The 21301-nt window shown below is 51.4% G+C and overlaps 6 protein-coding genes across 6 annotated transcripts; 4 read left to right on the top strand and 2 right to left on the bottom strand.

Moving 5' to 3' along the window:
• The first annotated feature begins 3554 nt into the window (after positions 1 to 3554).
• BJX68DRAFT_52771 (SLC26/SulP family anion transporter) lies at positions 3555 to 6941 on the top strand. The gene is made up of 3 exons (XM_071049335.1): positions 3555 to 4236; positions 4302 to 4447; positions 4508 to 6941. The coding sequence occupies exons 1-3, from the start codon at positions 3948 to 3950 to the stop codon at positions 6569 to 6571; spliced, it is 2499 nt and encodes an 832-aa protein (XP_070900807.1). The 5' UTR covers positions 3555 to 3947; the 3' UTR covers positions 6572 to 6941.
• A 670-nt stretch (positions 6942 to 7611) lies between these two features.
• BJX68DRAFT_265390 (RNA dependent RNA polymerase-domain-containing protein) lies at positions 7612 to 11538 on the bottom strand (the record flags this gene model as incomplete). The annotated part of the gene is made up of 4 exons (XM_071045231.1): positions 7612 to 8173; positions 8235 to 8555; positions 8609 to 9981; positions 10042 to 11538. The coding sequence occupies 4 exons, from the start codon at positions 11536 to 11538 to the stop codon at positions 7612 to 7614; spliced, it is 3753 nt and encodes a 1250-aa protein (XP_070900808.1).
• A 655-nt stretch (positions 11539 to 12193) lies between these two features.
• Positions 12194 to 12757, top strand: BJX68DRAFT_265391 (uncharacterized protein; the record flags this gene model as incomplete). The annotated part of the gene is made up of 2 exons (XM_071045232.1): positions 12194 to 12577; positions 12659 to 12757. 2 exons carry the CDS (start codon positions 12194 to 12196, stop codon positions 12755 to 12757), a joined length of 483 nt encoding a protein of 160 aa, XP_070900809.1.
• Positions 12758 to 14210: 1453 nt separating this feature from the next.
• On the top strand, positions 14211 to 14717 carry BJX68DRAFT_265392 (uncharacterized protein; the record flags this gene model as incomplete). Its single annotated transcript, XM_071045233.1, has 1 exon — positions 14211 to 14717. One exon carries the CDS (start codon positions 14211 to 14213, stop codon positions 14715 to 14717), a length of 507 nt encoding a protein of 168 aa, XP_070900810.1.
• A 2637-nt stretch (positions 14718 to 17354) lies between these two features.
• Positions 17355 to 18361, bottom strand: BJX68DRAFT_52794 (uncharacterized protein). Its single transcript, XM_071049336.1, has one exon. The coding sequence runs from the start codon at positions 18031 to 18033 to the stop codon at positions 17512 to 17514; it is 522 nt and encodes a 173-aa protein (XP_070900811.1). The 5' UTR covers positions 18034 to 18361; the 3' UTR covers positions 17355 to 17511.
• Positions 18362 to 19905: 1544 nt separating this feature from the next.
• BJX68DRAFT_52814 (uncharacterized protein) lies at positions 19906 to 21238 on the top strand. The gene has a single exon (XM_071049337.1). It carries the CDS (start codon positions 20152 to 20154, stop codon positions 20926 to 20928), a length of 777 nt encoding a protein of 258 aa, XP_070900812.1. The 5' UTR covers positions 19906 to 20151; the 3' UTR covers positions 20929 to 21238.
• Positions 21239 to 21301: the final 63 nt, after the last annotated feature.

Consider the following 21301-nt stretch of genomic DNA (forward strand, 5'->3'; position numbering starts at 1 on the left):
CTGGTGGGAATTACAGAATGTCAGGGCTGTCAGGGCTGTTGCTGTTTGGTTTGTGTGATGGGATTTGTTATTGGAATAAGATGATTTCTTGCTTTGCTTTAAGTAGCATGTGAGTTTAGTTCTGGGTAGCTGCGAAAAACAACGCAGAACGTTATCTGGGCTTCATGCAGTCGTCAGACCAAGGCAGTCATCACAGCACATGATCATATTTGAGGAACGCCGATGCCTCTATCGGGATACCTGCAGGGATACTTGGTCATTGACCCTAGTAGTCTACGGGCAAGAGTGAGAATCAGCTGAGCGAATGCAACCAAGAGAATCCCATCCTAGGCATGTCAATTGAGCCGTAGCAAAGTGACCGAAGTATAGGAATGTTCCGCCGTCTATCCTACTTCACCTGAACCATACCAGGTGCCCCGACCGAGAATCTGGCCAGGCACTAGCAAATAGAAGCTATACCCTGGGTATGTTTTCTCTCGACTCCTGTACCAGGTCAATCATGCTGAGTACTGCATTGCATATCTGTGACATGCACAGGCTACACTGGCTGGCCGTTGCCCTCTGTAACCTGCCCCTAGATAGCACCGAGGTCACGAGGTGGTACACAGGATGCCCCGGGGAGATTGAGAAGCCGAAAGTGACCTGGTTCTGGACCAGAGTGTTCGGGCTAGACCATCGGCATGCCGCAAGGGGCGTATGTGCATGGGTGTGTCAGCAGGCGCCGGGAGACATCGAGGTTCGAGCCGTCCGTCCGTTAGTCGCGGAGGAAGAAGGAAGGGTAATTCCTCAAGGGTAGACGAAGTGCTGTGCTGCGAGGGGGCACAAGTCCCGTGCAGGTGTCGTTACACTGCTGCGCTGCTGCGCTGCATCTCGGGTTCAGGCAACGAATTGGGTTGATTTTGGTGAGACCTGCGTAACATTAGCATTCGAGGGCCTGCGAGGGACATGATATCGCCACCGCTGGAGGAGGAATTGAACAGAGGTGTAGCCGGACGAATGAGTGAAATGAGTGGGCGAAGTGCTTGAGATTGGACTCGAAGGATTCCTCGCTTGCCATAAACAAGCGGGTTCAACTGGGAAGTCTCAAGCGGTTCGCAAGGGACGATGGCGTTCGATGCTGCTCGATGGATCGAAGCACGAGACCACCTGAAAAAACAGATTCCTTGGTCGAAGAGGTCCAGAAGGAAGGCGCCCAGGCAATTCAGGGGCACGCTGCGATCTGCCCAACAGCTGAAGAATGAAGCCCGCTACCCACGCTGTTGTGAACCTTTATGGACAGGTCTGTACGAGGCATCAGAAGGCAAGGATTCCGTCTCGAACCTCACCACCAAGAACGGTCATTGAGATAAGCCTCCTTGTCCAAGGTTGCGAAGCATGCCAATAAACTCCTCCCTGGTGCTTGCGTTTCCAGGGCGTTCTTGACTGCTGATCTACCCACAGCACTGGGCAAAATAAGGCGATGTGAGAGGGTGCGTGGCTGGCGGCCTGCGATGGCTCATATGTGACTAAAATGACGAGATCGAGGTTAAATTCGAACCCTTCTAGAAGGACGCAGCAGTGGACTCCTTCGTGGGGGACTAGTTGCAGCAGCTTGCATGTCGGGCATTTTCTTAGATGGGACAGGGATGTCCGATGGAGTTGCTATGTGTGGCGCATCCGCGTGTTGCGCTGCGAATTGTCTTGAGTCTCTTGTTTGTCTTGCTCGTTCTTGGCCGTCGGGTTGAGGGAGGCTGAGATTGAGAGCTGATAGGTTCGTGGAAGCGATGGCTTTAGGTAAGAGACTGGGAGGAGTCGACAAGACCTCGTGTGGCTGCAGCTCCCAGGATGTTGATCACAGTGGTGGTCCCTTGGGACGAGATGCATGACAGTCGCACATCTTGCAGCCTCTGCTTATGAGCGACACCGGAGAAGAGTTCCAGAAGACGTCCAAGACACTGTCATACGGTGTACCGATGGACTGATTGTCGCTGAAGTCTTGGGAATTTTATTTCTATTTTTTTTTGCAGCGCCAACTGGGGCAGTCAACCCGAGAGCAGGAAGGATAAGATTGATGACGCGATTTTAACCTTGATGATGTTATCCCAAATGGTGGAGAATCCTGCAGGGTTTGTTGACTTGGCTGAAGGCCTGCATCTTGGCCGGGCACGAGAGGTATCAGCATCGTGAAAAAGAAAAAAGTACAGATGGCTCCATTCGAGTGACGACGGCCGTTTCATTATTGCGATGGCCTGCGTCGTGTTCGGATGCCGCGTTGCAGGAAGAACCCCAGAGTCACAGCTGCAGCTGCCAAGCCCCGCGGCACGCAGGAGCCTCGTTAGCTTGAAGACTATCGCAACACTCAAAAAACCGTGTCTGGTCGCATTTTTGCCTCGAAAAGGGTAGAGTCGACATTACCAAGCTGTATTGTTCCATCCCCAGCAAATAGCCAGTATGGCTTGATAGCATCCGGGGGATAGCCTCATTATACTGCGGATTATCTCATCGGCAGCGATTGATAATTCGAAAAATAAAAGTAGCGATCCACATGTGGAGCCGAGCGTCTTTCACCATCTGGCTCAAAAATGGCGTGTATTTCACCAATTTTATTGGCTGCAGCCATCGGCTCTGGCCCCAGTGGACTTCAGGCCCGATGCTCTGGGTTGGCGGTCGTCCAGGGCAGTATCAGAGAATGCCCATCAGTATCAAGCTGTGTTTTCATTCCCTTGTCCTCGGAATCCGCAGTTTCCACCACGATTGCATTAGTTTTGCTACCATGAGTTGTTTGCCCTTTTCTCAACCTTTTGCAGTGCTCATGCGAGAGGCAAGCCGAGTTCCTGGCCGAGATTTAGGAGCCACAGGGCACGGAACCATGGGTTGAGCGGCCTTCCAGACCAGCGGCGAAAATCCCACTAAAAATGAGCGTACTGGGCCCTATTACGCCAGCGTCCTCCGTCAAGCTTAAACCACCTGTGGCCAGTGCCAACGCTCGGTTGCAGACCGCAGCTGATCCTTTCTGTTTCTCTTCCCTCTTCAGGCCTTGCTTTTTTTACGCCTGCGTGGCGCGGAACTGTGCGTTTCTTGCCAGGTTTATCCCAGTGGGTCATCCGCGCAGATGCTTCCATCAACCACATTGTGCGGCGCCCTCCACCGGTCGATTTTGCTCTGCTGACGAGTGGGCGCAAGGGCTGCTTCGATCAGGATTCTCCCGTTATCAAATGCATTCGCCTCATCCTTCGCGCTGATTTGATCGGCCTGCCTATAGCTCCTCCCACCCCACAGACTGCCGTCTCGCATCTCGCAAGATCCCCTCTACCAACGCTAAAATAATACATCAAACTCTCCTCGTAGCTTCATCTCTTCCTCTCTTTTCTTTTTCCAACTCAATTCCCTTTGACATTTGGCCCTTCATTGCTCTCCTCTTGCGCCTGAGCCTCCGCTTTGGTACTTTCTGTCATCCCTCACCACGCTGTGCGCCACAAACCGTGTTCGAATTCCTCTCATCCTCTTAGGTTGCGCCGGTCCATCCTTCCATCCCATCTTCTTCGCTTCTTTAATCTCCTAGCACGGTGGCTTGATCAACTCTCGGATACTTGGCCCTAGGTGATACTTCGTGGGGGAACCCTGATTTTGATTTCGCACTCACAGCTCTCAATCACGACATCGCCTTGGCCGCTCTTGGTTCATTTAAGAGCCCGTCTTTGCAACCTCATCACCTCTTATTCATCCTTCAGGCATGGCAAGTCAGTTCGCTTAGACCGACTCGTGGATATATATTAGCCCATTCGCACTTTGTCCGGATTCATCCTGTTCTCCGTCCTTGCATTCCGCCATCTATCGCCTGATTGCGTTCTCGTCGCTAGACTCTTTGAAAGTCGAGCAAAGTAGGGTCCTTGCCGGTGCTCACCATACAAGTACCGCGCGCTGCCTACTGTTTCGCCCGCAAGTTACCGCCCTCTCAGCAACCCATCATGTCTGGCGATCTCAGCTCAAAAGTCGGCCACGGCGTGGCCAAGGTGCTGCGCCTAAAAGTGCCTGCAAAAGAGCAACACGACCCTGTTACCCGGGGAGAGTCGACTTTCTCTGTTGGGACTTACGAGACATACTCTTATGTCGAACCCGAACCCACTGCAGCTGAATGGCTCGGAGAGATTTTGCCTTCCTGGCAAGAAGTCGGCCTCTACTTCTACAGGCTTTTCCCTTTCCTCGCTTGGATCACGCGTTACAACGTGCAATGGCTGATTGGAGATCTTGTTGCTGGTATGCTGCCGATTTGCACACTTTTTTTGACCTGGTTCGTGGAACATTGCTGACGAGAAAATCAGGTATCACCGTTGGTGCTGTCGTCGTTCCTCAAGGAATGGCCTATGCCCAGCTGGCTCAACTTCCTGTCGAGTACGGTCTCTACTCTTCCTTTATGGGAGTCCTCATTTACTGGTTTTTCGCCACCTCGAAAGATATCACTATTGGTGTGAGTAGCAGTCTCAAGTCTTAGTCTTCCCTGCAGTCCACTGAGCCACGATTTTATTAGCCTGTCGCTGTCATGTCCACTCTTGTCGGAAATATCGTTAGCGACGCTCAGGACAAGCTTCCAGGAGTTGAAGGTCATGTTATCGCCTCGGCCCTTGCAATCATCTGCGGTGGTATCGTTACCTTCATGGGTCTTGCCCGTCTCGGATTCATCGTCGACTTCATCCCCCTCCCCGCGATTACAGCCTTCATGACGGGGTCCGCCATCAACATCATTGCCGGCCAGTGCAAAAAGATGCTTGGCGAGACTGGTGATTTCAGCACCAGAGGAGCTACCTACCTGACGATCATCAACACTCTCAAGTACCTTCCCACTGCCACACTTGACGCTGCCATGGGTGTTACCGCTTGTGCAATGCTGTACATCATCCGTGCTGCATGCAACTTCGCCGCGAAGAAGCAGCCGCACCGCGCCAAGATGTGGTTTTTCATCTCTACTCTGCGCACTGCCTTTGTCATTCTATTCTACACCATGATCAGCGCGGCTGTAAACCTGCACCGGAGAGACAACCCTGCATTTAGCGTCCTCGGAAACGTACCTCGGGGTTTCCAACACGCTGCTGTTCCGACTGTCAATGCCGAAGTCATCAAGACCTTTGCGGGCGAATTACCGGCTGCTGTGATTGTTCTCCTCATCGAGCATATCGCCATTTCCAAGTCGTTCGGAAGAGTCAACAACTACACCATTGACCCGTCGCAGGAATTGGTAGCTATTGGTGTGACGAACTTGCTAGGCCCGTTCCTGGGTGGTTATCCCGCTACTGGCTCATTTTCGCGAACGGCTATCAAGTCCAAGGCTGGTGTCCGTACCCCGTTGGCCGGTGTTATTACAGCCATTGTCGTCCTTCTCGCCATCTACGCCTTGCCTGCTCTTTTCTGGTACATCCCCGATGCCTCTCTGGCTGGTGTCATTATACACGCTGTCGGTGACTTGATCACTCCTCCCAACGTCGTCTACCAATTCTGGCTCGTGTCGCCCTTTGACTGCCTAATCTTCTTCGTTGGTGTCATTGTCACGATTTTCACATCGATTGAGATTGGCGTTTACTGCACAGTCTCCATCTCAGCTGCAATTCTTCTGTTCCGCGTTGCGAAAGCTCGCGGTGAGTTCCTCGGCCGTGTTACTATCCACTCGGTTGTTGGTGATCACCACCTGGAAGAGGCCCGACCAGCACTTGGTGGCGATACCGACAACAAGCGGTCCATCTTCCTTCCCATTGACCACACCGATGGATCGAACCCCGAAATTGAGGTCGAGCAGCCTTTCCCTGGTATCTTCATTTACCGCTTCTCCGAGGGATTCAACTACCCGAACGCCAATCACTACACCGACCCTCTTGTTGCTACCATCTTCAAGAAGACTCGCCGCACGAATCCCTTCTCGTACGGCCGACCTGGCGACCGCCCGTGGAACAACCCTGGACCCCGCAAGGGCCAGCAGGAGGAGGACAAATCGCATCTTCCCATCCTTAGAGCTGTCATCCTTGATTTCTCGTCTGTCAACAATGTCGATGTCACATCAGTTCAGAACCTGATCGATGTCCGCAATCAGCTCGATATCTATGCTTCACCTCGCACCGTGCAATGGCATTTTGCTCACGTCAAGAACCGCTGGACCAAGCGTGCTCTTGCCGCCGCTGGCTTCGGCAATGCTACTCCCACATCCGAAGATGGGTTCCAGCGATGGAAGCCCATCTACAGCGTCACCGAGATTGAAGGACAAGCATCGGCCGCGGCTCATGCTCAAATCGTCACAAACGAGCAAACACGCCAGGCAAGCGCCCACGGTACGGACATCGAAAGCGGTCTCAAGCGCGACTCACATACGGTCGAACGCGAGACGCACGGCATCGAAGAATCATCCAACTCGAGCATCGGCGATGACGACAAGCTCAACCGTGACCTGAAGGATAGCAAGGCGTACCGGAATCGCCGAAAGGTGGCTGTGGTGCAGGGTGTCAACCGGCCATTTTTCCACATCGACATCACGAGTGCCTTGGAGAGTGCGTTGGCAAACTCGCCGGAAGAGGAGCCTATCCATGAAAACCCAAACCAGAATGCGTGATTTTAGCGTCTGCAGCATCGCTATACCTAAACTCCCTGGATGGAGCGTCTTAAGATCTTAATCCCACCATCTACACTTATTTTTGTTGCACGTTCTACCTGACTCGCACACTATCTGTTGGATTTCCCTTGAAGCGAGTCACCTGTTGGTTTTTTCTACTCTTGGATCTTTATTATAATTCTCATGGTCGAATTCGGATCGGACCGTCGCTACAAATACCCCCTGCAGTCTCAGCCGATGTATATAGATTGATTGTTAGATTGATGCTAATGCATCCTACTGCATTCTTCCTGCACAAAGCTTCCTCCTTATTTTTCTCCGTATGAAATAGCTCATGGTCTCATCTGGCTTCGCTGCATCTCACCAGCGCATTCGGAATCTATCCGGATCTAACTTTGAGATCGAGCTAGAAGGGTGCAATGATATCCCCGATTCGACCATTTCCGAGATCTCACCGATTGAATCGAAATGATCTACCTACCCCTCGTGGCACGCACATGGCCTGCGAGTTCCGAACTTCGTACCCTTGTTGCCACATGCGCGGCCGATGATCTCCGATCGTAGGAGCTGATCGTGCATTATGCATGGGAAGATCTTCCCGGCGCGACCGCAGTGGCCTGCCACGGTACGGGGGATGGATTGGGCCATATCAGGCACACATTGCCTCGTCTCATGAGCTTTTCCTTATAAATTTGGACTGTTATTATTGCTAACTCGGGCTTCTCACTTTCTTGGATATCTTGTTCTGCTAAAGGGAGGGCTTCGGCGTCGTCTCCGGACTAGAAAATTATCGTCATTGGCATTCACGTTTATACTGGCGATCTCTATATCCTCGTGAACATACCTTGGAGTGCATGTTTCAAGATCTAGATTTGACGGAATCTCACGCAGCCATCTGCCTGCAGATTTTCTGTCTATATTTTGCCTGCAGCACGTCTCGCATTGAGCAAAAGTGAGAGAACCGAAAGTGTCTTATCATGTCCGTACATGGCAGGAGTATGTCACCATAAAGTCGCCGAAATCCTGGATATAGTCTCTGCTCAAAATCCCGCTCCCGCGTTTGCTAGTGCCTCCAAAAGCTCCACGACCGAAAAATGGTCAGCGACATCGCTTCCGTCCGGCCGTCTCATCACCAGCCCATTTCGGATCTTGGGTAACGGTACAATCTCATCTTCTAAACCTAGTGACATCTCAAAATCATTGTAAAAGCCCTGTACAAGCCTCTCGTGTTCCTCAAGTTCCATCAGAAGGGCACAAGCAGCGACGACCCGGAAGCTGTCTAGCCCCGTCCACCTACCGCGTCGATGTCCCGGGTCCCTTGTATCAGGTTCTCCAGCGATATGAACGCAGGCGAGACAGCGTTCGAGGTTATCGAATTCGCTTGCGTACCCGGTTATAGGGCCCGCGGGACGCATCTGGGTTAGGACCCAAGAGGCAATGCGGTCGAATTCGTCCTTTAGTTTTATGGAGCGTTCGCGCTGACGGTGGGTTTGGACGCCGGTTTTGTTGAGAATGTGGCCGATGAAAACTTCAAGTTCTGTGATGAGGTTTATGGGGTGTTCAGAGAAGTCTTTCATCGCACCGTAGATTGCATATTCGTAACTATATTGGAGAGTAACAAGTTAGCGTAATGGAAGCTAGAAGTAGGTAGTCAAGAACGTACCTTGCGCGGATCTGCCTTGCAGTTTCTGCGTGATGTTGCCAGATGGGCGAGGTGCCGAGGGCAACGCATCTCGCCGTTAGGGAGTCGATAACTTTCTTCCAGAATGCTTTCGGATTCGGTGGCGTTGTCGTGTGGATTTCCTGGCTCCAGATCTTGTGTTCGTCGATTGCCCTGTAGAGTTTACCGAGGATCTTCTCGGAGCGGTAGTATTTGTGTACGGGTCCTGAATCCTCGTCATCTTCTGGATTGGGTCGTATGTAGTAGGGTTCGAGTTTGATTTCTTGCTTGTCGTGGACGTAGGCTAAGGGACCGGGTGCTAGGCTATGCGTTTGTTAGTATCGCTTGTTGGATAATCGACGACGAATTCAACTTACAAATCAGGTCGGTACTTGCTCATCGAGGGCATATCTTCAAGCTTGACCGGAACACCCGTCTTCGAAAAGTCAACAGCTGTTGAATGGAGCTCGGCGAGCTCCTTGCAGTCGGAGTGTGAAGTTCCAAGATCCATTTGGTCTGCAAGGATCATATGCTTCGTTGCGATGACACCGAGACGATCCGACTGCATAAAGTCGACGAAAAACTCGGCCATGTCATTCTTTGTCACTTCTCGTTTGATATCAACAGGGTCCACTCTTGGATAGTCAGCGGGAGCAAAGACTCGTTCTGGAGTGGCTTCGGGATCCCATATGATGTTGTAGAGATCACCATCAAGGTCACCTCCGCTAAGCTGACTCGGTAGGTCTCGTTGGCCCTTTTGGCTAAAGACAATACAGTTCTTGTGATTGGTCAGAGGATGGTCACTTGGAGGGCGCCTATTGTAGACGTATTGGATGTCGCCATCGTGCAGAGCCGGGGAACGGGTCACGAACAGTCGGCAGTATCCTGGGGGAGGAGCGAATCTGTTTTCCATTGTATCGTAGGTCACATAGACCTCTTTTTCCTCTAAGAAGCCGGTTTCGTCCATGATGCCAAAGAGAGTTATACCCTTCCGTACTGGGATTCGTGCCTTGTGTTTCAGGAGTCGTAATTCGCGTAGAACCATGGCCTCAACCACTCCGCGGAGAAAAGGGTCTTCCTTGTAATTAAGCTGGAGGCGGTTGATAAGAAGGAAGAAGCGGTAGAGCTTGATGCACTCAGCGACATCCTGCCCTCTGATAAACTTTGCCGTATTCTTGGTGGTCGCGGTGGCCTTCCGCAGCTCGTCAACACGAAGGCCTTGCAGTTTCGAAAACCATTGATCGGGTACCCCCATATCCTCTAAGATTTTGATCACCTGCCGATTCAGCACAAGGGGAATTGGCTTTGACGCGACGTCGCAAATCTCGAGATTCGCCATGTCTTTGCTCTCGAACTTGATCATCGATGGCCTGACGCGAATCTGCGAGCCCTTCAGTTTACTGTCGAGGGCCAGCATACCTTTGACTCCTCCTATACGGATCTGAAAACAGGTGGGAAGCCCTTTCTTCATTGGTAGGACGGTGCGTATAGCCTTGACGGCATCCCAAGAAAGAGTCCCGACGCCGTCACTGAACACCCGAGTGTGATCGTCAGATTCGACATCCTTTATCTTCCAGACCGAAAGACCGCTTTCCTTCAGATTGACTGCAAAAGGCGTTTCGGAAAATGCCTGTCCAACTCTAACTGCACACTTTGCAGGGCACGTTATATTCTTAAAGCTGCCAATCCCGTCGATGATGGTGAGGTTAGTCTGGAGTTTCTGTTGATCGTCGATGAATGGGGCCGAGAACTAAGAATGCAAACGCAGGTTAGTTGACACCCTGTTCATTAGGAAGTGTGATGTACGTACCCAAGCCGAATGGGATCTCAACGACGAATGCGAGAAGCCCAGGAATGTGTATTGCCGACCGGCAATCTGAAATCCCTTTTTCAGAACATCTTTGAACCGAGCAAACACCTCATCGTTGTTGACCTGAGGACTGAAATGTATGTCCTGTCCATTCTCGTCGGCGAACTGCACCCGCACAAAGTACTCGTGATGATTGGGAAACCTTCGTAGAATCCGATTCATGGGCTCCACCTCTGGACCGTGCAAAGTTATCCGCGATGGGGTAACCAGTATCCTGAAGATCTGGGCTAGGTTCGGACTAGGGCGGGAGAGTCCATCGGCTTGAATAATCCCGTCATGAAGATCCTGCTCACTCTCGAGCACAGCATCGATCAAGCTGTCGACACTGAAGTCCTTCGGGTCGCATTGCGGGGATGGCCAGTCAATTAGATTGAAAAGCTTCTTCATCGAATTGACAGAGATCTGTCTCTTCCCTGCCTGTTTCCTGCTCTTGAAGATGCCTGCCAATTCCTTGGCAAGGGCACAAATCTTGACGGGCGAGAGATATGCGTTGTAGGCGAGCGCTTGTAGTTGGAAAGAGATCGCAAATGGGAGTGAGCCGTTCCTTGTATGCTGTGCCAGGTCTGCCTTGAGTAAAGTAAGCTGATCCCGGAAGGTTCCCTCATACATGGACTCAAAATTGTACGGGTTCATTGTCAAACCACACTCCTTGAGTAGATCTATTTTCGGCTGCAGATTGGAAGGGATGATTTGGAAGTTATAGACCAAACATTGGCCCACTATTTCAGAGTGAACGTTTCCAAGTGAAGAGAGACGAGAGCGAGTTGGACGTGAACGTGATGCCCAAGTGGCGGCCTTGAGATCCAAACCTAGAGTTACATCACCCGGGTTGTTATGAAAGAAAAGCGGAACGGACATCAAGGTGACAAGTAACGAGCCGGAGCTGGTCCACACAATCTCAAAGATCGTATTGAAGGGGATCTTGATCAGACGAGTATTTTCCATACTCACCTCGAGCATGCGCTTCTTAAAGGTGACAATTCCCGGTTTTTCCCACTGGACTTCGGGGACGTACAGGAATTTGTCGTTAAAGAAGGTAGTGTAGCCACAGCTAGATCTCAACATTGTGAAGGTTATCGGATTACCTCGCTCTTCGACAACATGAGTGGGGTGATGTCGCTCGTTGGCATTGTGCGCAAGGCTCCTCAGGGCGTAGTCCAGTGGCTCTCGTTTGCTGACCTTGCAAAAGACGGGTGTGCCCAGAAGCCTCAGATTTGAGATTGGGCGCCTTTGGCCTTGCGGAAAAGTCTCGCCATGGGTAGACAGAAACCTCCTGCCATCAGAGATATTGAGAAAAGTGATGTTACCGAAGCGCTTCTTCCTTGGCTTGTCGCAGGAGTAGTCTTGAATCCCGAGCGCCTTCATGAATTCCGAGAGCTGCTGCTTCAATCCATCTTCGGTGAGATCAATAGGGAGATTATGAAGGAAAACCTCCATTATGATAAATAGAGATGAAGTTGTCTGAGTAGCTGACTTGAGATAATAACGGTGTGGCTGGATGGCTGGATGGGTATCATGAAATCAAAAACAAAGACGAGTAAAGTGGGTAATGGGCTCAGCGAGAAAAAAAAAAGACAATCAGGGCCTTTCCCTAATAGAGAGCTACTGGAGCTTACATGAATGAGTGGTGTGTTACTGAGAAGTTGAAAGAGAGGTGGTGGTTGAGATGGAGCCCAAGTTGAAGGAAGCAAACAGCCTGAGCGGGGCTCAGGCACAGGCACAGCAATTGGCGCAGTCATGGAAGCTACCAGGGGTGTGGATGCTGGGGAACAAAGTATCAGAGTCAATATGCACCAGATTTGGCTCACAGCAAATCAACTTGATCAACTTCCTCATCCTCCTATGACCTCTTCCTCTGCCAACTGCCGCCCCGCAATGTCCACGGGTCCTTTCACCCTCCTGATGTCTTCCTTCTGCTCTTTGACCTTTTCTCCAACACATTCCTGCATCAGACGTCTTTTAATCCTTTCTCCTTCCCCTACTCTCTCCTACAGTTCCTTCTTTCTCTTATACTACAGTGTTTACTACTCCTTCAGTCTTTCTTGCACTTTCAGTCAACATATTAACCTACATTGATCAGCAACGGGCCACAATGTTTTTCAAGTGCGAGACCTGTACGGACGGCTTCTACACCCAATGGGCGCGTGACAACCACATGAACGATGAAGAGCACTGGCCGAGATGTGATACATGCGATGAGACGTTCCAGACCTTAAGCGCTTGCGAACAGCACATGCATGATCTCGGGCACTGGCCAATATGCGAAATCTGCAAGCGTCTCTTTGGGACATGGAGCGCCTGTGAGGAACACATTAACGATCTGGGCCATTGGCCGCCAACTGTCCTATGCGAAACCTGCGACGAAAAATTCCATACCCAACCCCTCGCCGAGCAGCATATGAGAACGCTTGGACACTACGGGAACTACTGCAGGAGCTGCGATCGATTCTTTGACAACGAGAACAATCTGAGAAAGGTATACTATACTTTATACCTGGAGTGATCATCTTGAGTACCACGGCTGACAACGCGATTCTTAGCACTTTAAGTCGTCTAGGACCCATCAGGGCTCGAACAGGGCCTGGCGCCATTCCCAAAACGACAACACCATCACGACTGGCTCAATACATCATCTCGAGACCGGATCCAGCATTGACGCTACGAGGATTAATCGGCAAACCACCCAACGCGTGGCCAGTTACATTGATACCCAGAGGCTGCTCACACATCAAAGCCATTGGCGAGACGACGAGAATAGACAGTACCTAGCGACTTACAAAGCCTGGAATGGATATGGGTGGGAATGCTACGTGTGCCACAGGGAGTTTCCGAGGCGTGCGGGTTTGGGAAATCATCTGAACTCGTCGGCGCATGGCCAGCGAATTTATCACTGCTCTAACGAGAACTGCGCAAAAGAGTTTTCTAGCCTGGATGGAATGTTCAACCACCTGGAAAACGACGCGTGTTCGATCGCAAGGTTCGATAGGGGCCCAAGGCGAGTTAAGTCTTCTTCGAGGAGGTCAATTGGAAAGTATGACCTGATGCGACTATCTCCCTCTTCCGAGGAATGATGCAGTGGTTTGTTCTTAGGATCTAGTGTAGAAATTTGCTTTCTGCTTTCAGCGGAGGCTAAAATCGAGGGCGATGGCATGCTGCATGGTTGGGGTTTTAACGCTTTCTATTCTGAGTATTGTATTAAGTGATTGGGAAGTAATGTGCAGTTAGTTTTAACTGCACTCGAATTTAGACATTGCATGTGGAATGCTCGAAATTTCCAACGAGATATGGACAGTGTAGCTTCAGCATTCAACGTGTAGTTTGCGGTAGATGAGCCAAAGGCTTGCTACATGCAACGTTTGTTCTTGCACCCAATAGGATACCACCAGGACCTCGTAGTATATCGTTTTAGCAACGAGCCGTAGAGAGCATAGTATGGTAGGAAGTATTTGGCGAGAGGGAAGGAGGGATCGTTTATCACTCACAGCCCTACGGAGTCGTAGCATCGTTAGCAAAGAACTCAGAAGGGGTCTCAGGAGCCCAAGGTAGACTGCCTCACGGGGATGGGGACGAGTATCGGCATATCTTAAAGCCATTGAGCTTAGATGCGGAACGGATCCGGGGAGTTCTGGGCCAAGCATGCTTTAAGGAAGGAGTAATGCTAAACAGGGCTTTGAGAATCCTTTCTATGTTTCGCATGATGTCTATTCGGTATACGTTCTGCTTGGAGACGGCGTTCGCTTGCTGTTTTTGGATGCTGTGAAGGCAAACAGTGGTTTGGTGTTTGGCGGCTTGGGGTAGTGCGACAATATATAGAAAAGCCTTGCAAAGTGGTGCGCTCTGCAGAAGCAAGATTTTTAGAGAGGAATTACCCAGAGCAACTAGAAATTAGCACAAAACAGCGTATGCCAGACAAATTGTTGGACGATGGGAGGAAAGGTGTTGAGTTTGGATGACGATGCCCGTTTGTCTTGGTCAGCTCCCAAATGTCGAGACGCGGGGCAAGGCTACCTCTGACTTTGACTTCCACCGCAATCTCCTATTACCTCAATGCACCATTTCTATCGGTTTACGGCTCTCGTTCTTATTTACATCTTCCACTGCCTCTCATAATGGCGGACAGCGCAGTTGCCGTGATCCAGCTTGTCGATTTCACCACTCGGGTCGCTCGTCGCGTGAAGAACTCCGTGAGCAACACCGGCGAAGTACCAGAGCATCTCCGCGAAATCCACCTTCACTTACCGTTATTAATAGCGACGTTGCAACAAACCAGGCTCGATATTGAAAGCGAACTGTACAGCGAACAAACCTCCACTGCCTTGAAAAAACTGATTGATGAATCCACGGCCGACATTTGCAAGCTTGAAGATGTTCTCGCCCAAACAACAAACCAGGCAAATTCAAAGCGCAATCGAGTTCGACGCGCGATATCAGGAATTAAACATGATAGAGAGGTCCGGAATATTACATCGAGACTTCTGCGAACGATAGACGGCTTGGTACTGCTTCGGACGGCGGCGTCGACCAAAACCCCGAACGGGGTTCGGATGGGGCAGCATGAAGATTCCGGAGTCGGCCTCGACGATAAAGCGACCGAAGCGAAGAGTACTGACGGGTAATGGGAAGAGACGGTGATGGGACTTCAATTCCGGATGTGGGCAGCATCACGCTCTCTATCGCAAACGAACTTTAATGCATCTTGGGCTAAGCAGCTGCCTCCGATAACTCGCAAGATCGCCGATCACCGAGGAACGTCATGATCCACAGAGGGCCCGCCATCTGTTGTTCCATGGGTCGCACGTGCTCCATACACCACTGCATTTATATAAAAGGAACCAATGGATCTGGATCGCACCTCGACCAGTCTTAAAAGGTTCGCGGAAAGAGCCATGATTATAATCTCGGAATGAGATCGCGTGATCGACAACTCGGCATAAACACCAGGTTATAACCATTCATCATGTACTAGGTACAAAATTCCAATTCCACAAACGGTTGTCTCGACCATGTTCCAGCCGTACATATCTCACTTCTCTAAAAATTAGCGCGCGATGATGATAACGATGTCACCGTTTCCCCTGGCAGCATTGGAGCCTGTATGTTTACCAGCATCTCCGCTTATATGGAAGAACAACGAGAGAAAAGAAAGACCAGCCTCCAACAGTACTTCCCTGCCTGCAACTATCAATGATGGCCTGAGCACCTGCTGCAACATCCGAGCTGCACGAAATGACATGGTTAGCCGCTGCACATATCCGATCCACGGCTTCAAGCGGAGCAACAAAAGACATACCACTGCGAGGTCGGGTTAGGCTTTCTGTTGGGGTTACTTCCATAGATCTTGGTCGAACCGGAGGTGCAGAAGACGACGTTCTCGCCTGAGACCGTGCAGGCTGTTGTGCTTGTTGCGGAGGAAGTCAACGTAAGCCTGGGCTTCGCTGACAGGGACGTGGCGGTTGACACCATTGCATGTTAGAGGATAACGCTTGTCGAAGGGAGAGGCCAAGACGGCAGTGGAGGTAGCGAGGAGGGTGAGAAGAGTGGTCGCCTTGGAGAAGATCATTTTGACGGCGAGTGTTGATGTCGGTGGTAGTAATGGTAGTATGGAGATGAGGTATGTGGAAAGTTTCGGATTCTGATGATTGTCGTGCTAATCAGGATCATCCATCAAAGATATCGCTTTTTTATATCCCTCTCCCCCTCGGTTGGGGGCTTCTTTCGGGCGCAGCGATGCATTTCATTCTCGAGTAAGCTGACAAGTGAGACGAGGGGTCAAATGGTCATTGAAAATGCATCACGCATTGGGTTTCACACAGAATATTACTTGGGCCCTACAAAGTTACACCAGACAGTACTTACAATCAGCAACTATCTACGACTGAGAAGTGAGGGATCTTTTGGTGGAGCTCGGTAAGTGGTAGGGCGTGAGGCCATAAGCCCTGGGTAGGTATACCGGAACAACGCTGCCGGATGCTGAACCCTTACTGACTTCGGCCTGCTAATGAATGGACTATTAGACCTGAGTGATTGAGCTTCATGCTCTGCAATGAAAAGCGACGGCAATTCTGCCGCGTTGTGTATGTCTGGACAACACAGACTCCTCTGCGACCTGTGTGTCTGATCTTCTTCATGAGTTGTCTTACCACGTCGATAACTCGTTCTACATATTTGACAAGCCATCACATACAGAAGCGCCATTATTGACCTCTGTGAAGCACAGATCCACCGCTGATCACTGAGCACTAAGTGTTCTGAGCCTCTTTGCGACACACAGCCTTTCCATCACTCATCTTGTTGCAAACCTAATTCTTGGCCCAATCATTTATTGCTCGCTTGCGTTACAGAAATGTGCGAACTCGCAGCAAGTGTTTGAGCCTTGCAGACCTTGAACGAGGGGTTTCCACAGGATTAGGTCTGGTCACCGGAAACAGCGGAAAAAGCACCAAGACCCTGAGCGGAGATTGCTTCATCTAGACAGGCCCTATGGCCCGCAGCTCTACAGTTCAGCCCCAGACTCTTTGCCAACAACCTTACTACTACTACTGGAATCCTCTTCAGTCGACTCAACGCCGGCATTCGTCAAGCTCCCAGATGTGGAGGTGAATTAAACTTGATTCAGAAGAAATCATTCACCATCGACGGAGTGTTCTACAAGGCTACCTGTGGATAGCGAGAGCCAAGTGCTTACATGCGTCGCGATGTCGCGCTGGCGGGCTTTGACACCAACATGTTCTCCGCTTTTGCTTCTACACTTGGCGGCCAAGTAGAGGAGTCGCAGGGTTGGACCCGCTTGATCCGGCAATTTCCCGCTCAAGTATCTATCACATGGACATCTTGTTGCGGCCTCAGATTAGTCCGAGGGGATCCGTATACATTCACCGTGTAACCTGGTATGTCAGCCCAGCCTCGGCATCCCCAAATTACAGGCAAGCTGGAGAGACTTGCTCTACACCAGAGTCAAATATTCGCTGACCTTTCTGAACTTTCTAAGAAGCTTTTTAATCGAATGATGCACAATCGAATGTTGCAAAGGAAACAGCGACCAAATAGCCATCAAACGGCGTGCCTATTTTGCTCCACTAAACACATCGTTCTCTAATGAGACAGGCCAAGGCTGTGCCTACTGGTCAAGTACAGAAGTCTCACTTCGGCTCAGCTTCGCATCTTCACAGATCCGGAAGGGACAAGATCCCCGCAAGGAACATGGGCACGGAGCATGTCAGCCGGCCAGCCCGCATCTGACTGGCCCGCGGTCACTGTCTCGTAGTACATATAGGACTTGGGAACGCTGCCACTGAGAAGCAGCTTCTATGTGGCTCTTTGAGTATCCAGGCGCTTAAGCCACGAGAACGGCACAATTACCCTATTATACCGCAAGCCCGTATAATATGTCACGCAAAGCCACGGTTAGGATCATAGCATTTCATGTACGCTATCGCGACTCCTACCAGGGGGAGCTAACTCGGCCGTCGCAGCTTCGTTTGCCTCCATCTCCGGCTTACTTCTCGCTTCGAGCTCGTGCTTCTCCGCTTTACTTCTCGCCTCAAGGTCGGCGTGTTGGGCGTTACTGAAGACTTTTGAACCTGCTGGTTTCTGGCTGCGCCGACGCCGCCGAGTCCAGAACACCGCAAAGACTACCAAGAGGACTCCGGTTAAGCCTCCAAGTACGGGACCGGCCACCCACGCTCTTGACGACCCTCCGCCCGAGTCTTTCCCGCCCTTGTCGGACCCTGTTGTCTCCGACGGGCTCACTCCATCGGATCCTGTTTCCGACGGCAACGCATTCGTTACGGTCTCAGTTGATGTTAGGGTTATTGTGACTGTCGCAGGATCGCATTCCTCGTCCGTGGTTGTGGTCGTGATAACACTCGTCGGATCCGGCAACTTATCCAACCCACCCGTAACCGTCGATCCAAGCCACGTCCGATCTGTCATCGTCCGTGCCGTCGTCCATGTGTAATTCGTGTATGTCGGAACTTCTCCGAAAAGGTCGCTGGTTGTCTCGTCGCACCGAATCGTTTCTCCTGATCCGAGATCGCAATCGACCGTCGCATGCCGCTAGAAGGTCGAAGTGCCTGGTATAATCACGGCCGCGGTGTAGACATACTCCATTGTCGAAGGGCCAGCTGTTATGACGAAGGGGATACCTAATGTCGTGCATCGAGTGAAATCGGACGCGGTCTCAGGGATCGCGCAATGCAAAACGACTGTCGTCAAATCGGGCTCGTTATCGACCGATAACGCTCGCGGAGATCAAGGTTGTATACCCCTGGAACTGGTAGTACAGAGTCGGTAAGACTGTCGTCGATGAGCTCATGCTTGCGAGAGGGTGTATATTCTACACCTGACCTTAAGAATGAGGAATTTTCTTTCGAGAAGAGGGGGTCGCGGGGGAGGAGAAGAAAAGGGTCCTTGCTTCCCTTTACGGCGGTTACAGCAGAATCCTTTGCCGATGGGGCGAGATTGATTGCGCCTAGCCCTGATCGTCCAAGCCCAGCCTGGGAACATAGTGACTATCCAGTGTCAAGCCTCTCGCACTCTCGAGAAAGCAACTAAAGCGCACTGTACGAAGTACATAACCCTGTCTCAGGAGAAATACAGAAAGGACTGACAGTAGACATCTCGAAGCAGGACAACAGAACTCACCCCAGGTCATGAAACATAAAAGGAGCGCGAAGGGCTGCCGAGATATTTATCCTGTTCGAAACCAAGATTTTGGTTCGCTTGGAGCCACTCGTGCTGCAGCGTTTGCGCGCAGGATTCCGTGAGCACTGAGACATCTTGGCTGTCAGTTTCGCGCGACAAGCAGGTCTCGAAATCCTGAGAGTCGCAGGGCTCAACGACTGCTGCGTACCATCTCCCGGCGTGGGCATAATGTTTCTATCGCGCTTTTGTGAAACCGGACGAGAAATTCTGTGCATTCGCTTGTGCTGGCTCAGTCATCTCCTGGGCCGGGGTTCAGTGCGGACCACGAGCGGAAACGGGCCCAACAGGCGCGTTTTGAGTCGTGTAAAAAGATGATTCACGCCCTTCATACTTCAGACTCTGTCAACGGCACTGCTTGATCGGATAAAGGAGATCACACAGACTGCTTATTATGTGGGCCGTGGGATTGCTGACCGATCGTCGCTTAGCCTCAAGAGCCCCGCTCAAGTCAGATGCTTATGACCCCAATCAAAATGTCAGCGAGCATGAGATCACCCTTTAAGAGTCAGGCAATCTCTCGCCGAGGTTTGGGCAGCTTCCTGAGACCTCCTGGAATTCAAAGTCAACCGAACGACAGGAATAGCAACACGGTGCAGAACCCTCGTATTCAGCCCCAGAGCCGCGGGAAACAGCAGGGCGGAGTGCCTGAAGTTAAGGTTCGCAGAAGTCAATTTCCCTGGAAAACGCTCAGCCGCAGGGTCTACCGTCCTCTTACACAGCAAAGTATGGCTGCGGTGGCGGTGGCTTGGTTTCGCTTTGGTTGGGTTGCACAGAGAAGATTGGTACCGGCCAACAAACATCTGGTTACACCGCTCCTTAGACCCTGCGTCACACTATACCATTGTGTTCCTTGAGGTGCTCAGTCTGGAGAAGACGAGAATCAACTCTTGCGGACGACCAATCGTTTGTTTGACGCTTTGTCGTCTGCACAAGTGACTTGACAGGATTTCCAACACGAGGGTAGGGTTCAGCAGCAAAAGAAATGCGGCTCTCTGGGCTGTTGCCAAGTAAAGTGCCCTCGTCTATATTGACCGAAGCAAGATGGGCAATTTACACATTCGCTATCGATTGGCCCGGAGCTGTCTCAGGATTCCTCGGCTGAAGAGCCACATCGGACTCCGCCAATCGCTCCACAAAACCATCTCAATAGTTGGGGCGCAAAGTTGTCTGGGCATCTTGGCAAAGCAGAGCTTCACATTCAGGCGTTTTGAAGCTGAAGAGAGGGAGAGACTTCTCATGTTCAGCAAAATCTTTTAAAAGGACCCTTAATCCCCAGCACCTCGCTGCTCATTTCAACCCATCTTCAGTCTATCATCTGAAATACCACACCTGAAAAAAATACGCACGATGTACATCCTCTCTACATCCCTCCTCGCCCTCGCGAGCCTGCACCTGGCAGCCGCAGCTCCAGAACCTGCCCACCCGGCCGGCGCCCGCATAACCGCGGCCCCGATCCCCAAGCTCTTCCGCCGCCAAATCGACGAATGCCCACCAGGCCCCTACACCATGTGCGACGACGGCTATGGCTGCTGCGAGATTGGCGCCCCCTGCACAACGATCCGCGGCGAGGCCGCCTGCGACACGGGCGAGTGCAATGGCGTCCCCTGCGGCGAGGCGGGTCTGTGCTGTGACGCGCTCTGCACGAGCTCGGCGGGTGGGTACATTTGCCTGCACACTACTCCTGGGCTCGATTTCGATGATTTCACCACCGATCTCGATGACTTTACCGATACGGATGCCCTTACCTCTGACTTCCCGACTCTGACACTTGACGACGAGACTACCTCGACGAGGTCTCTGACCGCGTCTCCTACAAGCGATGATGAAGACACCGACACGACTGCCCTGGATGATGACGAGACGACAACCGAGGCTCCCACTTCAACGGCCGGCTTCGACTTTGGCGACGAGGACGACGTCGATGATCAGACTGGTACCAGCGAGCCGACTGCGACCGGAGGCTCGGATCTCAATCTGGACGATATCAACGATATGCTCAATGAGGCGTCGGATGAGATTACGGGTGATAACAACGAGGATGGTGCTGGTATCGTTTCTCCAAACGGAGTTTTGGCTGTCTGGGTTCTTGCTGTGATTGGAGGTGGGATGCTACTTCTTCGTTAGGGCCGATGTCTGAGAGAGAATCCTAGTTGGTGTTTTGGGTGTGCGGTGTATGTGGTAATAATGAAATGCTTTCCTTAATTGCGGTTACAAGGACCTGATTTGTAGAATGGGTATGCTCTCCTCGAGCCGAGACAAATAGCCAAGCATGCTATCAGCTCTCTATATGACGCTAGAGCTCTGATGCGGGTGTCCCTGAATCGCCATCGAGCAGCTCCATGACGTGTCGGACACTGACTCATCGAGTGACGAATCTTGCGTACCCTCCTATCCCATGTACCCCCGTCGCTTCACCCTACGCCTGAAATCCACCGGCTTGAGAAACCACGCACAATGCGTCTTCCACTCTCTAACCACTTGCTGTGAGGGGCATGCC

This window comes from Aspergillus pseudodeflectus (genome assembly GCF_044049435.1).
Source record: "Aspergillus pseudodeflectus strain CBS 756.74 chromosome Unknown BJX68scaffold_14, whole genome shotgun sequence".
In the NCBI taxonomy this organism is placed as follows: Eukaryota; Fungi; Ascomycota; class Eurotiomycetes; order Eurotiales; family Aspergillaceae; genus Aspergillus; species Aspergillus pseudodeflectus.

What these genes read in the sequence shown, in the direction of transcription:
- BJX68DRAFT_52771 (XM_071049335.1), top strand. Translation starts at nt 3,948, where the DNA reads ATGTCTGGCGATCTCAGCTCAAAAGTCGGCCACGGCGTGGCCAAGGTG. An exon ending in GATTGGAGATCTTGTTGCTG is followed by an intron (nt 4,237 to 4,301) that starts GTATGCTGCCGA and finishes CGAGAAAATCAG; the next exon opens with GTATCACCGTTGGTGCTGTC. An exon ending in CGAAAGATATCACTATTGGT is followed by an intron (nt 4,448 to 4,507) that starts GTGAGTAGCAGT and finishes CGATTTTATTAG; the next exon opens with CCTGTCGCTGTCATGTCCAC.
- BJX68DRAFT_52794 (XM_071049336.1), bottom strand. Translation starts at nt 18,033, where the DNA reads ATGACAGATCGGACGTGGCTTGGATCGACGGTTACGGGTGGGTTGGAT.
- BJX68DRAFT_52814 (XM_071049337.1), top strand. Translation starts at nt 20,152, where the DNA reads ATGTACATCCTCTCTACATCCCTCCTCGCCCTCGCGAGCCTGCACCTG.